The 15268-nt window shown below is 46.0% G+C and overlaps 1 protein-coding gene across 1 annotated transcript in view; it reads right to left on the bottom strand.

The window, feature by feature from the left end:
* Positions 1-715: 715 nt before the first annotated feature.
* Positions 716-15268, bottom strand: part of MED13L (mediator complex subunit 13-like) — a 367925-nt gene continuing 353372 nt past the window's right edge. Inside the window, exons 24-31 of the mRNA XM_006865509.1 lie at positions 8270-8493; positions 7979-8121; positions 5775-5933; positions 4737-4913; positions 3998-4155; positions 3179-3340; positions 1858-1970; positions 716-848 (exon numbers count right to left, since the gene is read on the bottom strand). Coding sequence (XP_006865571.1) covers positions 716-848; positions 1858-1970; positions 3179-3340; positions 3998-4155; positions 4737-4913; positions 5775-5933; positions 7979-8121; positions 8270-8493 — 1269 coding nt within the window. The remainder of the gene's footprint in view (positions 849-1857; positions 1971-3178; positions 3341-3997; positions 4156-4736; positions 4914-5774; positions 5934-7978; positions 8122-8269; positions 8494-15268) is intronic.

The raw sequence follows: 15268 nt of genomic DNA, 5'->3' as shown, positions 1-15268 counted from the left end.
AAATTTCACCCTATTTGTAACTGATTTTCTGAGCGGATGCTCTTGATTGTGAGATATGTACATGAGTCCCGTTTGAACTAGTGGGAGGAGACACGAGGGTCAGGCCAGCCACGTCTACTGGCTTCGGGCAGGCTGTCGTGAGGATGACTGGTTTGTGTTCCTTTTTCGCTGTCCTACGTCAGAGAGTCTATGCTGGATCTGAGTTGGGCTTTAGCTACTGTACCCAGTCCTCACGAAGTAAAAAAAAAATAAAATAAAAATCACAAAAAACCCAGATGACAAAACAATTTAAAATAAATTAACACACGGAAGATGTCTCCAGCCCTTTCATCGCTCCACTTGGGCTCTGTGGTTGGCCCGGGCCTGAGAGCACGCAGGAAGCCAGGGGGCTAGAGCTGGCTCGGAGTCTTACAACGTGTCCCGGGTTCTGCAGGTCAGACCACACCAACTTGAGGATTTCATCCAAAGGCCACACGGCCCAGGTTTTAAACCGAGACTGAGGACAGACTCTTGTGCAAAAAGGACACGCGCTCTCTGGTTTCCCTCTGAAAAGCCACGATGGGACCCGTGGTGCGGAAGTCAGGCCTGGGGAAGGTACCAGGTCCCCAAGAAGCGTCAGTGAGTCCCTCTGGGCCTGGACATGTGTGGAGTGGTGTGAAAAGACGAAGGGGGTTGCGGGTCCTCGGCGCCAGCCCCGAAGAAGAGTGCCTGTCCACTAGAGTGTGTTCATGATGGCGTTGTACAGCTGAGTGAGCACCACAAAGTGGACAGGGAGGCAGGAGGTACGGTCCTGGGTGGCCGGGCTGCACGTCAGCCAGGACAGAGCGTTGTACTGCTCCAGAACAAACCTGTAAGACAGAGGCCCAGTCAGAACACACAGCCTGCTGCTGCTCTTCACACAACCGACTAAGGAGGGAGCCTGGTGAACCCCAAGTACGAAGTGGAGTCGTGCTGTGGCGTTGTGGTTTTGATGTACTGGACTGCCATCAGCTCTTAGGAAGCCCAATAGAGGGTCGCTATGAGTTGGAACCAACTTGTCGGCTCTAAACAAGCACAGAATATTGTCTTATTCTAGATGTCTGGCGCCATCAGGTCAGTTCTGACTCTCAGTGGAATGGAACACTGCTAGAATTCAATAGAACAGTACAAAAATTACTATCACTGTTTTAGTAGGGCTATTAGAAAATAGAGGGAGCTCTGGTAGCGGTTATGAGTCAGGCTGCTATCCTCAAGGTCAGCAGTTTGAAACCACCAGCGGTTCCATGACAGAAGAGGAGGTTTTCTGCTCCCGTAAAGACTTACAGCCTTGGAAACCCTATACAGGGTTACATTATGAGTCCACGGCACACCATCATTAGAAAATGGGAGTTGCTCTGGGCTGGAACTCACAGGCAGCGAGTCAGCACCTCAACAGATGGTTCATCATCAGCCCTATACGGGCAATGGCTGCGGAGGACCGTGTCACCCACAGTTCCAGGAAGCCAGAATTGTGGCTGTCAGCTTCTTGCTTTACCGGCCACTTCCGTATCATTTCAGAGGTACAAAAAGCAGCTCTGTTTTTTGATGGAGTATAAAGAATGTCTGTGCCCTGCTGAAGCGCAAGACCACTACTACCCAGCTCTGAGAGGTGGGTGAAGCAAGCTGCCAGTCTTCTCATTCTCCATTCCCACGGTCAGAGTTCTGTTTTCAGCCACGAGAAGCCTCCTTCAAACGGGAAGCTCAGGCTGCTCTGATTCACTGTGTTTGTACACACCTCCCCCTGAAGCCCCCGCTCCAACAAAAATTAGACTCAAGGAGTAGAACTGCAACAGAGTCTCCAGCTACAGCCCCTCCTACACTGCCCAGGTGTGACTCTACCTTAACACATCGGAGGTGGTTTTGGAGTCCAGGGGATGTGGCACCCGCTGGGAATTCCTGGCAGGGAGAAGCTCGTCCGTCTGTGCTACCGAAATGTGGTGATGCAGTGACGCCTGGCAAAAGAACACACGTAGGAGTTACCTGGCTGCCCATGCAAACAACAGGTGAGCCCAAAGATCTCCAGCTCGTGGAGTCGAAAAACAATATGCTGTTTTTTAAGCATTAAAAAATGTATTTTTTAATAGAAATAGCCAGACATCATAAAAACAAAATAGCGTAATTGAAAAGGAAGTCCTATGTACCATATCACCAAGCCTCCACAGTTAGCACCATTGTGCTCTGTACATCAGGTCTTCCCCCATATATGGCTTCTACAATCGTCTCAGAACTGCGCTCTCACAATGAAGTTTATTACAGTCCTGAAGGCCCTTGGTCCATCACTGCCATGATGAAAACAGGCGCCCTGTGAGGTCTGGCTTGTAGCTGATTCCAGCTGGACACCTTTCTTAAGCCTCCTCTGCCCCATGAACTGGGAGCTAGGGTAGTGCTGGAGCACGGTATCTGGCTGTCCAACAGGCCTTCGCCTCCTGTCAAGTGTGTCCAGCTAACTTAACGTTTTAGCCGTTTAATCATGAACCCAAGGGTTTGTCTCCATCTACTGCTCTCATTCTTTTGGGATATGCTCATGTCTGTCATTGACAGCCCCTCCAAGTTGGATCCTTGGAAATGACCCTAGTAAATCTTTAATATTCAAGATACAAGAGGGCCAGGTTCTACAATCAGCCAGTTTCTTCAAAGAGCTCTGGTCATTGGAATGAGAAATAGTATTTAGGAACCACATTTGTGGCAAATGTTTGGTAAATGGAACTCGGTCTGACATGTGCCTACTTTATGAGATTATACGAGGACCATATTCTACACAAACAGACTCAGGGTCTTCACCTGTGCAGCCTCTGTCTCTCAGGCTAAACCAGTTTTCTTATGTGTTACCTTACCACCATGAGCAGAGGTTTCTGAGTGTATCTGTTATATTACATCACAGAGTAACAATACAATGACACCTCCCCCATGAGAGACTGAATTATTTCTGGACTTCTACGGCGATATTTTTCCCTCGTTGGGACTGTCTCTTGAAGGCGGGGCTGTGCACCTTCACCCAGAGGGCTGACACACACAGGATGTTGTCAAATGTTGGTGCAAAATCCATTTCTGGGTTCTTTTAGGGAAAAGGTTCTAAGGTGAGTGTGAGTTTCTGGACATTCTCTAATGAAGATGCTTGGGAAGAAGAAGAGGACAGGTCCCAAGACAACCACAGACTAACCTTGAGAAAGAGGGGGCACTGGTTTTGTGCCTGCGGACATGATGACCAGAACCACTGTGGGAGGTTCTCGGCTTTGGCAGTTGACACAAAGTAGCCGAGAGCCAGCGGCTGCTGTTTCAGCTCCTCAGTAGTCTCTCGGGAAAGGAGGCGCTCGCCCTGGCTCTGTAAAACAAAGTCCAACGTCACTGAGTAAGCGAGCTGCAGTCCACTTGCCTCTTCCCTTTCAATAAATTGTTGTGACCCAGGAAATGGAGCACACCTACGGACAACCCAAACAAGCGTTCCATCGGCCTTCCCTTGACAGATTGACCTACAATGAGCTCAGTAATGACAACACAGGTGGTCCTGTAAGTAAGTGTTGTCTGTCCAGGTCAGAGAGTAGACACAGCTACCTTCTAACGTCCAGGCCCTCGGGCAGCAGGGTGATGTGAGCGACTCCTGTAGCTTCCCAGCAGAGCCTCTCGGGCCCCACCGACGCCCCTGGGCCACTGCTCTGGTTGTACGCTCTCATTTGTCGGCGCACACATGAGCACCGGGACAAGCTGTTCTTTATTCACTGCCATGCTGACGCCACACGTCACACACGTAGGGCTATTCAACTAACTTGTCAAAAACCTAACAAAAAATGGGAAGCAGCAAGTACCCAAACAAAAAACCCATCATTAATCAAAAAAGACTTTTGGAGCTGTAACAAGACTACTTTTCTGACAAATATTTCCTTGAAATGCTTCCCTTCACTTTCTAATCACTGAGTCTCCCTCCTCACTGACGCCAAGACTACCAAGAAGCCCGGTGAGTGAGGGGACTTCTTGACCTTACCCGACTATGCTGGAAGTGAGAGCCCACACCGATTCCAGAAGGAGAACCTGGGGAGGGGACTGGGGAGGAGTTTGGAGATGAATGCAGGTTCCCAGTTATTAATATGCCAATATCATTGTCCATATCCTCTGGGAATGGAAGGTCAACAAACATGTCATCTAGGGGAAAAAGAAAAAGAAAGAAAATCACCGGTCTGCACTTGGTAACCATGTAGCCTCCAACGGCACAGAAAGCCTGGCAAAGTGGCTAAATGAGGCAATTCAGTGACTAAACCAAGTTCAAGTGTCTTTTCATTCAGAGGTCTCTTCAACATTAACAAAGGAAGGAAGCAAGCTCACAGACAAAACTGACAGTATAACAATGACCTAGAACCCCATCACCTATACAGTATTTTTCTATAATATTACTACATATGACATTGGGTATTTTTCTCATTCCCCACTGAACATTCACACTCCCAAAGTCCATTGAGGACAGTCCACGAGTTGGCTGACAACACTGAGACTCCTGTGGACTAAGTGCAGGGAGCAGTGCTTGTTTATGTGTGTCAGAGAAGATGAACCTGTTGAAGGACAGACACTACCAGACAGGAGGTGAACACTGTTTTCTACTTTTAACGGACCACAAGACAAAACTCCTGCACCCTTCCCTCGCCCTGGGCCTGCTGTGTGTTATGCTGGAGTAGCCTCATGCACCCCTGCCCTGGACTGAGTGACAACATGGAGCTTGAAGCACTCACCATTGTTGGGGCTGAAGCCGTCTTCATTGGGGTAGTTGGCTGGAGCCACCTGGATGGTTGAGGATGTTGGGAACACCAGGATGTGTGTACAGGAAGCATCCTGGGGTGTGTTGAGCTGAGACGACTGCATGTTGAGCGCAGTACTCCGGCCAAACACAGAGCCCATCATGACAGCATCTGTGAGGAAAGGGTCCCGTCAGCGCTCTCACGTAGCAGTGACCACCCCAGAAGGCCATATGAAGAGGATGTGACGCGGCCGCCACTCTCTTCAAAGTCATTGGCCAAGCACACAACTATGCCCGCACAAACTCACTGTGCCCGGGAGAGGTACAGCGAGCCTGGGTCAAGTCCTATGTGGGCCTGAATTACTTAGAGGTGTGAGAGCTATTTCCATAATCAAACCTCCCCTCTCCACTACTTTCTTTTCTCCTATGGTTGCTCATCATTTATAAATGATTGCTCTCTCGAAAAATACAGCAGTATAGGAAGGGTACCGTTCAACTAATAGAACTCCTCACATTCAGTGTGCATAACGAGGTCAGTCTAGTCCATCATCCCATCTCCAGCCACACCATGGCACTGATGTCTGGATTTGATCAATGAAATTTCTGGATGGTTCCAGCAGTTAAAACACTACACAACGATGCTTTGTTGCTGTTTTTAAAACCAGCCAGACCTTTAAACATCCATTACCCACAATGTTTTGGTTCACCCCACAGTGCACACCCCATAGGGAGAGCCGACGCTGAGTCAGGTGCCTGTGAGGACTCCATCCATACTCTGACATTCAGACATGCGGCTCCTGGGGGATGACCTGCATACACACTAAACACTCAGGGTCGAGCCAGAGTCCTCGGCCAGGACCCTAAGAGCTCATGGTTTCTGTCCCAAATCCTGTGTGTAGGTAAGAAAGGATCAACTGCCTTCCTTGGAAGAGGATCACATGGCTTCTGTTTCTGTACCCGAGCATCCATCTGTTCGCAGAGAGGGGCTGCCCTGGTCTGTGGATGGGATGGGAACAGATGGGAGGAACCTCACCTGGCATCACTACAAAGGACCCCTGGGGCTCCATGGCCACCAGGCAGGCACTGAGGATAGCAGGAGAGTCTGCGGCAGAGATGCCACACATCCGGCACACATCCTTGAGCTGTTTGCTGATTGTCTGTAGTGAACATTCTCCGAGGAGGATACTCCAATCTGAAATGAAACCACAGCATCACGCCCAACATCCTCATGTTAGCTTTCAGCGTTTGGCCACTGTATTTTCCCTAGTGCCCTAACGGGATATGGTCTTCCACAGGCTTAACCTCCTCTCGACGAAGGAGACCTTACTGTTTGACACCTAGTTGCTCCCAAAAATCAAGCACAAGACTACTACTCCTATAATGACCCATACAGATTACACAATTTTCTTCATTGCGCTGGGTGTCATCCAAAAACCAGGGTAGGGAAGCACCCGGGCTGGTCCAAGGACCTTCCTGAATACACACAAGGTGGAGTTCCCTGTAGTGGGAGCTGCGGGCACACACAGCTCCTGAGAGGATGCCACTCCACGACGTGGGGTTGACTGCCTTGGTGGTGGTCACTCCACACAAACAAGCTGTTTTTCTCCTTAAGAAACAGCTGTGAAGGAATGTGATTCCATATTCCGAACCACCTCAGACTGCAGGAGATAGAACATGCTTAAACCACAGAATACCATGCTCATGCTTCACACTCTCTGAGGGGGGAAAGGGCAGTGATGTGCATGCCGGAGATGAGGTTCCTATTTGATACCACAGTGTACTGCGGTGTGCAACAGCACAGAGAAGAGTTGGGGCGCAGTAGCCTTTCCTCCTGACCCCCAACACCATCTGCACACCTCCCAAAATACAAAGTGCCCTCTCCAAACAACACAAGGAAGGGAATGGCCTTAATCCCAGTGACTAGATTACATTTTCATTTCCCCCACCCCCACTGTATTTTCCCAAGGGTTAAGAATAGCCCCAAAGGCTTTAACAGTCAGATTGACTACAAAGCAGACTGGGAGGTAGACAGAAATCCCTACTGAATTATACCTTCAAGCTGCTGGTCTTCTAAAAATTGTAAAGAGGGATGTATTTTTCCTCCATTGGTCTATGAAACTAGTACTAAAAATTGTGTGTACTGATAACCTAAAAAGAGTACATACTATCTGAATAAGCAGCTGTTAAGCCCGGAATCTCTCACTCATGCATTTGTTGTAGCTGTGTGGCTGGTATTACCTGCCAGGTTCCACAAAAACCTGATATGAATTTCTTGTAATTCTCATGCAGGGACTGGCAAACTACAGTCCAAGGGCCAAATCTTCTCCCCAGTCCAACTGTGTAAACCATCTTTTTGGAGTGCAGCTACCTCTCTGGTTTGGAACTCTCTGTGGCTGAGTTAGTAGCATAGTGACCCTGCTGCCGGCAGAGCCGCTGATGCTGACCCGGGCCCTTCAAAGAGAGCTGACCCCCAGGCTAATGGGAAGTGTGAGACTTGTTGCTACATAGACCAATAAAACCCAGTTTGCACGTACTGAGCTTCTCATAAATGTTTCATTCATTTGCAAGCTGTCTAGAAGTGCCTGCTGCATGAGGCTGCCAATGGGCCAGGCCTCAGGCTCCGTCACAAGGAATGGTAGTACCTGACTGAGGGGAGGTTAGTCTTTCAAGCTGAAGAATGTCAGACACTGGCAAAGTGAACAAAGCCCGCTCCCATCGGCCACTACTGCTGAGCTTTGTGCAGCACAACTCTCTGTGTGTGTGTGTGGGGGGGGGGGGGGGCACCTATCCTCCAGAGACACAGAAGCAAGCAGCATGACCAAATGCAGGAGCCACCAAACAAGACCTCAACTCAACACTGTTTTATGGCTTCATCTTGCATAATTTGTTCTAATGCTAAAAGAAAACAATGAGATTTGCCTTTCTACTCCACACAGACTGAATCCGAATCTAGATTTTACTGTGATCCTCAGGTGAGGTCATCTCTAAGGGCCTTTATTAGAATCTGGAAACTGTAGACTGGGAGGGAATCTGGAAACTGTAGACTGGGAGGGAATCCATCTATCTGGCATGGAAAGGCAATTTCTCAGTATGGGGCTGAACCAGTTGGAAGCCCGATATAAAGGCATCAGGACATAGTCTACATTCTTGGTGTCAGCGGCTCCTGCGTGTTCTCTCTCAGACAGTCAGTGACAAGAGTTCAACCTGCCCCTTCCCTTTGTTTCCGGAATCTCTCACCTTTCAGTTCCCCGTGGCCCAGACGCCCCAGTCGCCCAATCACAACTCTCCAGGGTAGAGACGTCATTTGAACAATCCCTATGCACCATTCCCATAACTTCTGGAGTCCGATTTTACGTGCAGATACTTTACTCCTCCGTGATCTACAAAGAAAGGGGGAGAGGGTTCCCAAATGAGTCAGATATTACTTAAAGATAAGTCCCTACCCTGCCCACACTATTCCCACTGCATTTAGACAAAAAGATCAGAGGAAAGAGCTGACGTGGATTCACAAGGACTGAGGCTCCTCACCTGTTTGGTAAAGCGATATTTACAATGCAGGTCTCTAGTAATTCCCCATGGAGGTCCGTGCAGGAAGCCAGAAGCCAGCGCTGGTCATGAGACAGACAATAGCCCACAAAGAGCACATTGTATTTCTGGCTGGCCTCCCCAAATGTCTCTCCCAGCTCAGTCTGCTTGTCTTTGATTGGGGCCAATATAAAGGGCGGGGAGTAAAGCTGGATTGGGCTGGGCCGCTGAAACCAAACCAAAATCAGTGTCAAAACAGGTTGACAACTTGTCGTTGACAACTAAACCCAAAGAACACTGAGAGGAACCAACAGCGAGTGCTGACAACACTCTACCTGTCTCTCCCCCCAGTTGTGTGTGTGAGTATCAAATGATAACAAAAAAAATGTTTATTTACAAGGACCGGTGGGAATACGTAGCAACTAGTACTTCCACACTGCTGCCGGGAGTGCCAACTGGCTCGGTCCCGTTACAAACTGTCTGGCAACAGGTGAACATGCACACATCTGATGACAGGGTGGAGACAAGGAGGTTTACAATAGTGACATACTAGCTCCAAACTAAGACCTGGGGTGATGCTGTGGGACAAGCACTGGGTTGCTAACTACAAGGTCGGTAGCTCAAACCCATCAGCCACTCCTTGAAAATCCTATACAGGGTCGCTGTGAGTCACAATGGACTGGACGGCACAGAACAACCGCACCAACAAACTGGGAACAACTTCAGTACTCATCGACATAAGATGGATAATAAACTGTACAACAGTTACACAACTGGTATAGTATACAAACTACAAGTACAAGCGACAAAAAGTATGGATTTCAGTACAGAGAGGAAGAAACCAGACACACTAGAGTATAAACAAGACGATTCAATTTATGTAAGTTCAAAACCAGACAAACTGTTGTTAGAAGTTGGAAACATGCTGACTTGACACTGAGAAGGACAATGAAGGGCGTGGACACAAGTCCAGTTTTTGCTTCATCAGGTGGTTCCAAGGTCTTTTCACTTAGTGGACGTTTACCAAGCTGCCCTTCTCAGTATGCAGATGACACATGTGGATACAGACACATTTGTATACACACACACACACACACACACACACACACACACACACACACACACACAGAGGATTTAAGCAATGCCAGCACTGACTGCTACCTAAGACAAAAAGATGCAACGCAGTAGATTAAAGTGTTATCTTTGCTCACAGCTGTGAAAACCATTTAAATAGGATAGGCATACTTTCTGTAAAGGGCCACACAGTACCCATTTAACACTTCGGGTCTCTTACATATTTTTCTTAGCCAACAGGCTATACAATTACAGGGTTCAGGCTAGATTTAGCCCAGAGTCATGGTAGTCCACTCCTTCACTACAGAGCATAACATAAAGCAGAGTGATTGACGAATTTACAGGATGTTAAAGCTAAAAAAGAATGTGGTTCTAATCTAATCTAATCCCTTCATTTTAGGAAGACAAAACTTTCTTATTACAAGTCTCAAAGCTATTAATCCATTCATTCTCCAGAAACCCAGCAATTCTACTCTTAGGTTAAGAGAAATTAAAACAAATATCTATACAAATATTCACAATAACCAAAATGTGGGCACCATCCAAACAGCCAGTGGTGAGCAAGTGAACAATCAGAAGAACTCCACTGAGGAGTGTTTTCCTGAGCTATGAAATGGAACAAGAGCTGACAGATATGACAACATGAATGTACTATGAAAAGCTAAAGAAAAGAAGTGGCTATGATTCTGCTGATGTAAACTGTCCACAACAGGCCAACTCAAAGACCCAGGCCTGAGTAGGGGAAAAGGAAGAGTGAATGCTAATAGGTGTGGGGTTTCTTTCTGGGGCCATGAAAATGTTGTAAAATTAGTCAGGGATGATGGCTGCGCAACTCTTGAATGCACTGAAACCACTGACCCTACAGGGTTGAGTATGACAGCATGGGAATTTGGTCTCACTAAAGCTGTTATTTGGGGGGACCAAAAAACAACCTGATGTTTCCTCAAAAGTTTTGTATAAGACACAAAGTTCAATGCTCAATGCTTTGGATGTGCTTCAGAGGCTTTGATAAGTCATTAGGGATTTCCCAGATTTTCTTTCTAAAATGCTAACTATGCTATGAGAAACCATCTGATGTCCATGATGGGATTTCTCTAAAACTTGGATAAAGACTCACACACATTTCTTCTGATGCAGGGACACAGCTGTTTCATCCCCCACTGCGTGCTCAGCACCTACCACAGTGCCTGGCACACAGGTGGTGCTCAGATGACGTCACTAGATTCACACAGCCAGCTGTTGTCAGCCACCACTCGTCTGTCAGTTTGTTGTACTGTGGTGGCTTATGTGTGTTGCTGTGATTCGGGAAGCTATGCCACAGGTATTTTAAATACCAGCAGGGTCATACACAGTGGAAAGGTTTCAGTTGAGCTTCAGGACAAAGAGTAGGAAGGAGGAGAGACAGACTACTTTCGAATATTTAGTCACTGAAGACCTTACGAATAAGCAATGGCACACTGTCAGCACCAGAATACTGAAACACGATGAAGAGTGCCAGAATATTGTCAGATACAGTGCTGGAAGATGAACCCTTCAGGTGGAGTTGACCATGACTGTTGGGGACCGCAATCGCTGAGATGTTGAGGCCCTGTGTCATGGACGAAAATCCAACACGGTGACTCCGTGTTGCTAGCCAGGGACCCTGAGGGCCCAAAGAAGTGACCTCCTGACGTCCCACGTTCATTAGCTTTTATAAACTCACTGTTGGGCTACCTCTGTATAATTTTCTTTGGTCTTATTATTCATTCTATGCTTCTAACTCAAGTAATTGTAGCTTCTGAGAAAACGGTTTCTTATGTGCCTCTCTTAATGTCTCCACTGTGTTGGCAGTGCGTAAGGTTCTGGAAACAAATCTCTCTGAGGAACAAACTCTGGCCACCTGGCAAGCATGTCCAAACTGTTCTTTATCAAATTATTCAGTTATGTTTGATATTAACTTAATACATGAGCTCTTAGTATCCATGTACAATAAATATAAAAACCCCAAGTTCCAAAGGCAAGTTTGCTGGTTGGCTCTGGTGACAATCTGCCCAAGGAATTCACTCAAAGTAGATTGGCGAATTCTGGAGTATTGTTTAAGGAATAATAGTGTCAGCCCTTCTAATCTTCCCCAGGTGTCCCTCTTCCTCCTGAAGGCTTGAGCCAGGTAGCTGAAACAGCTGGACTCCTTCCAGACCTTTTGAATCCTTTTCTCACCTTTGCCCATTGGAGATTAGGTGCTATTGGTATGTTAATTAGCCTTGAGAAACCTCAAGTCATTGCCTTAGGATTTGAACCTAAAAGGTAATTTATAACAATTTGCTTGAATTTCTGGAAAATTAAGGATGTTAGATAGATTATCAAGACAATTTGCGATGTATGTTTTAGAATTTGTTCCTGTAAATCATGGTGTCCTGTTTTGAACGATTAATCACATTTCACTTCTCTACCCTGTCTTAATAATCCCCTTCTTCCTTTGTGTAAACTCCCTCCCTGAAATAAAAGAGGGGTGCAGACTGAACCCTGTGTGCATTACTGCCTGCAGGGGCCAAGATGCCTGCAATCCAGAGTCTGCCCGCCAGTCTTGCATCCACTCTGGTTTCAGGGTGTCTCTTTGTCTCTCGTCGCGTCTTTGTGTGCATTCTTTTTTTTTTTTTGAAGTTGTCAAAGATTTCATTTTACTGGGATCAACCATATACACTGATGGAAGCAGCAGTCAAGAAACCAAATGATGTATTACATTAGGCAAATCTGCTGCACCAGACCTCTTTAAAGTTTTTTTTTTTAATTAAATGTTTTTATTTTAGATTGAGTGAAAGTTTACAGGGCACATCATCAGCTTCACATTCAACCATTCATATAGCTTGTTTCATTACATTGATTATTATCCCCTCCATATATCATCAGTTAACAGTGTTTCTCTCTATCCTCTTTAGCTTTTCTTTTTTTGGATGTGGGGGGGAACTTGCCTTTTTGGAATTTACAGTCTCGGCTTTCAGGGAAGTTTTTACATTTGTCTGTGGATATCCAGGGCTCATGTATGAGATTACTGACAAGCATTACTGAATAATCAGATGAGGGACAGTTTGCTATGTCTACTAGGTAGCTAAAGTCTGATCTTCAGAGCCTATGGTTTGGACGGTCAACAACGCTTGGGCCCACAGGGGCTTGGCCTCCTGACCGGGTCTGCACGGTCTGCATCCGAATCCTCCTTATTTATTGTTTGTTTAAGGGACGCTGCCTGTCTTAGGCGGTCAGTGCGAATTCCTCAGTCTTACCAGTCATTGAAACTCATTACAGCATGGCAATGGCTCTGTCTTAAGTTGCTGAGGTTCCACGTGATCCTTACCCATCTCTGGCCACACGTCCAGCATAAACAGCCGCCATCCGAGGAAGGCAGGGAGGAAGGAGATCGGCTGGGATCCCCATGCGCCAGACGTTGCTGGCCCACCACCTTCTCTAAGGTGACCAAGCAGGATCACTATGATGAGGTTCAATCAAGTTCTTAGGGGATCTTACTCTCTAGCAGGGGTTTGTATGCATTCTTTATCTATCTCTTTCACCGCCAGATCTCCATACTTTGTGAACCAAACTTCCCTGTCGAGGCTGGACCCCGACAGGGGACCTTTCTCTGCTGATGGACCACAACTCGAAATGAAGAGAAACACCTGTAAACGTTCATTAATAACTGTAACATGTAATGTATGATGTATGGATCTCGGAAAATTATAAATTTTCCAAGATCCATACATCATACATTACATGTTACAGTTATTAATGAAATGAAATGGAACACATACACATTGATAGCTTGCGCATTAGTGAGCTCAAATGGACAGGTATTGGCCATCTTGAATCTGTTCTTCAGATGGTTTACTATTCCAGGAATGCCAAATTGAATAGGAATGGCATCACAATTGTCATCAAAAAGAACGTATCAAGATCTGTCATGAAGTATAATGCTGTCTGATAGGGTCGATATGCCAAAAGTAGGGCCAGTTAATACCACTATTATTCAAATTTACACACCAAACACTACAGCCAGTGAGGATGAAATTGAAGAATTCTACCAACTTCTTCAGTGTGAAATTGATGAAGCATGCATTGAAGACATAATTACTGGTGATTGGCATGCAAACGTCGGAAACAAAAAGGATGGAGCAGTAGTAGAAAATACAGTCCTGGTGAAAGAAATGATGCAGAAGATCACATCATAGAATTCTCCAAGACCAATGACATCTTCATTGCAAGTACCTTTTTTAAACAACATAAAAGACAAGTAAACACATGGACCTAACAGATGAAATACACAGAAATCAACTGAATACATCTGTGGAAAAAGACGGTGGAAAAGCTCCATATCATCAGTCAAAATAAGGCCAGGGACAGACGATGGAACAGTCTATCAATTGCTCACATGCAAATTCAGACTAAAAGCTGAAGAAAATGAAAACAAATCCATGAGAGCCAAAATATGACCTTGAACATATCGCACCTGAATTTAGAGATCATCTGAAGAACAGATTTGGCACATTAGCCATTAAGGTTCGAAAACTGGAAGAGTTGTGTGATGACATCAAGAGCATCATAGAGGGAGAAAGCAAAAAGGTACTAAAGCAAATAAAAGAAATGAGGAGGTAAAGGAGCTGAATAGAAAATTTCAAAGGTCAGCTTGAAAAATCAAGTCAAATATTTAACAAAATGGGCAAAGACCTGGAGTTAGAAAACCAAAAGGGAAGAACACATGCAACACTTCTAAAGCTGAAGGAACTTAAGACAAAAAAAACCCTCAAGCCTCAATTTGAAATACTTGAAGAATTGTATGGGCAAAATGTAAAGAAAACAAAAATCCTCACTACTGGACCAATAAACAACATTCTTATCAACGGAAAAGGACTGAAGTTGTCATTGACTTCATTTTGCTCAGATCGACTATCAACACTCACGGAAGCAGCAGTCAAGAAATCAAACAACATTACTGCACTGGGCAAACCTTCTTGCATAAGACCTCTTTAAAGTGTTGAAGAGCAAAGATCCAAGTTTGAGGACTAAGGTGTTCCTGACGCAAGCCATGGTATCTTCAGTAACCTCATATGCATGCGAAAGTTGGATAGTGAATAAAGTAGATCGTAGAAGATTTGATACATCTGAGTTATGGTGTTGGAGAATACTGAAAGCACCATGGACTGCCAAAACAACAAACATATCTTTGCTGGAAGAAGTACAGCCAGAGTACAAACAAGATGGCAGATCGGGTGGAAGTGCAATAAAGACCTCCGCCTGCAACAACACAGAATACCCAACCAAGCAGGCTCAGGTGATGGTCCCAGAACTCTGAACCACATATAAAGAAATACTTAGAAGGTTAGAAGGCTTACAGCTGGAGGCATTTGTGGTAGAAGCGAGAAATCCATTGCTTTCTAGTTCTAGACGCTCAGCTGCTCCAGGAGCCGCCATCTTGGCTGAGACCAAGCGGGAGAAGGATCGGAGTGGCAACAGATGCTTGGCAGAACCGTGGAGATAAAGATGTGGACGTTCTTTTCTTTTGGTAGCTGTTCACTGGTCCCTTGCTGTCTGTGCACCTCCACTCTGGTGACTATAGGGGTACCTGAGCTAGTGGACACCCCAACCCCACCCTTGGAGGGTTCTACTACACATGCGCACAGATCTCCTTGAAATTTAAACAGTTTCCAATTTAAACCAAACGGCCACAGCTGGCCCTGACCCGTTTATAACTAGGAAAAAAGGCCTGAACGGGGATTGTGGAGCGGGACAAGCTGGCAAAAAAGGAAATAAGCCAAAAATTAAATCCTAAGTTAAGTCAAAACAACCAACAGTGGCATCTTGAAATTTCTCAAGAAGAAGAGTGAAAAGGGAAGCCCATTTCCTGATCACATCTACCTGGAGGCAATCAGAAAGGATAAAAAATACCAAAATACATACCCATCT

This window comes from Chrysochloris asiatica, unplaced genomic scaffold (assembly GCF_000296735.1).
Source record: "Chrysochloris asiatica unplaced genomic scaffold, ChrAsi1.0 scaffold00078, whole genome shotgun sequence".
In the NCBI taxonomy this organism is placed as follows: Eukaryota; Metazoa; Chordata; class Mammalia; order Afrosoricida; family Chrysochloridae; genus Chrysochloris; species Chrysochloris asiatica.
The sequence above is the reverse complement of the archived record's forward strand: the minus strand, read 5'-3'. Positions and strand labels throughout refer to the sequence as shown.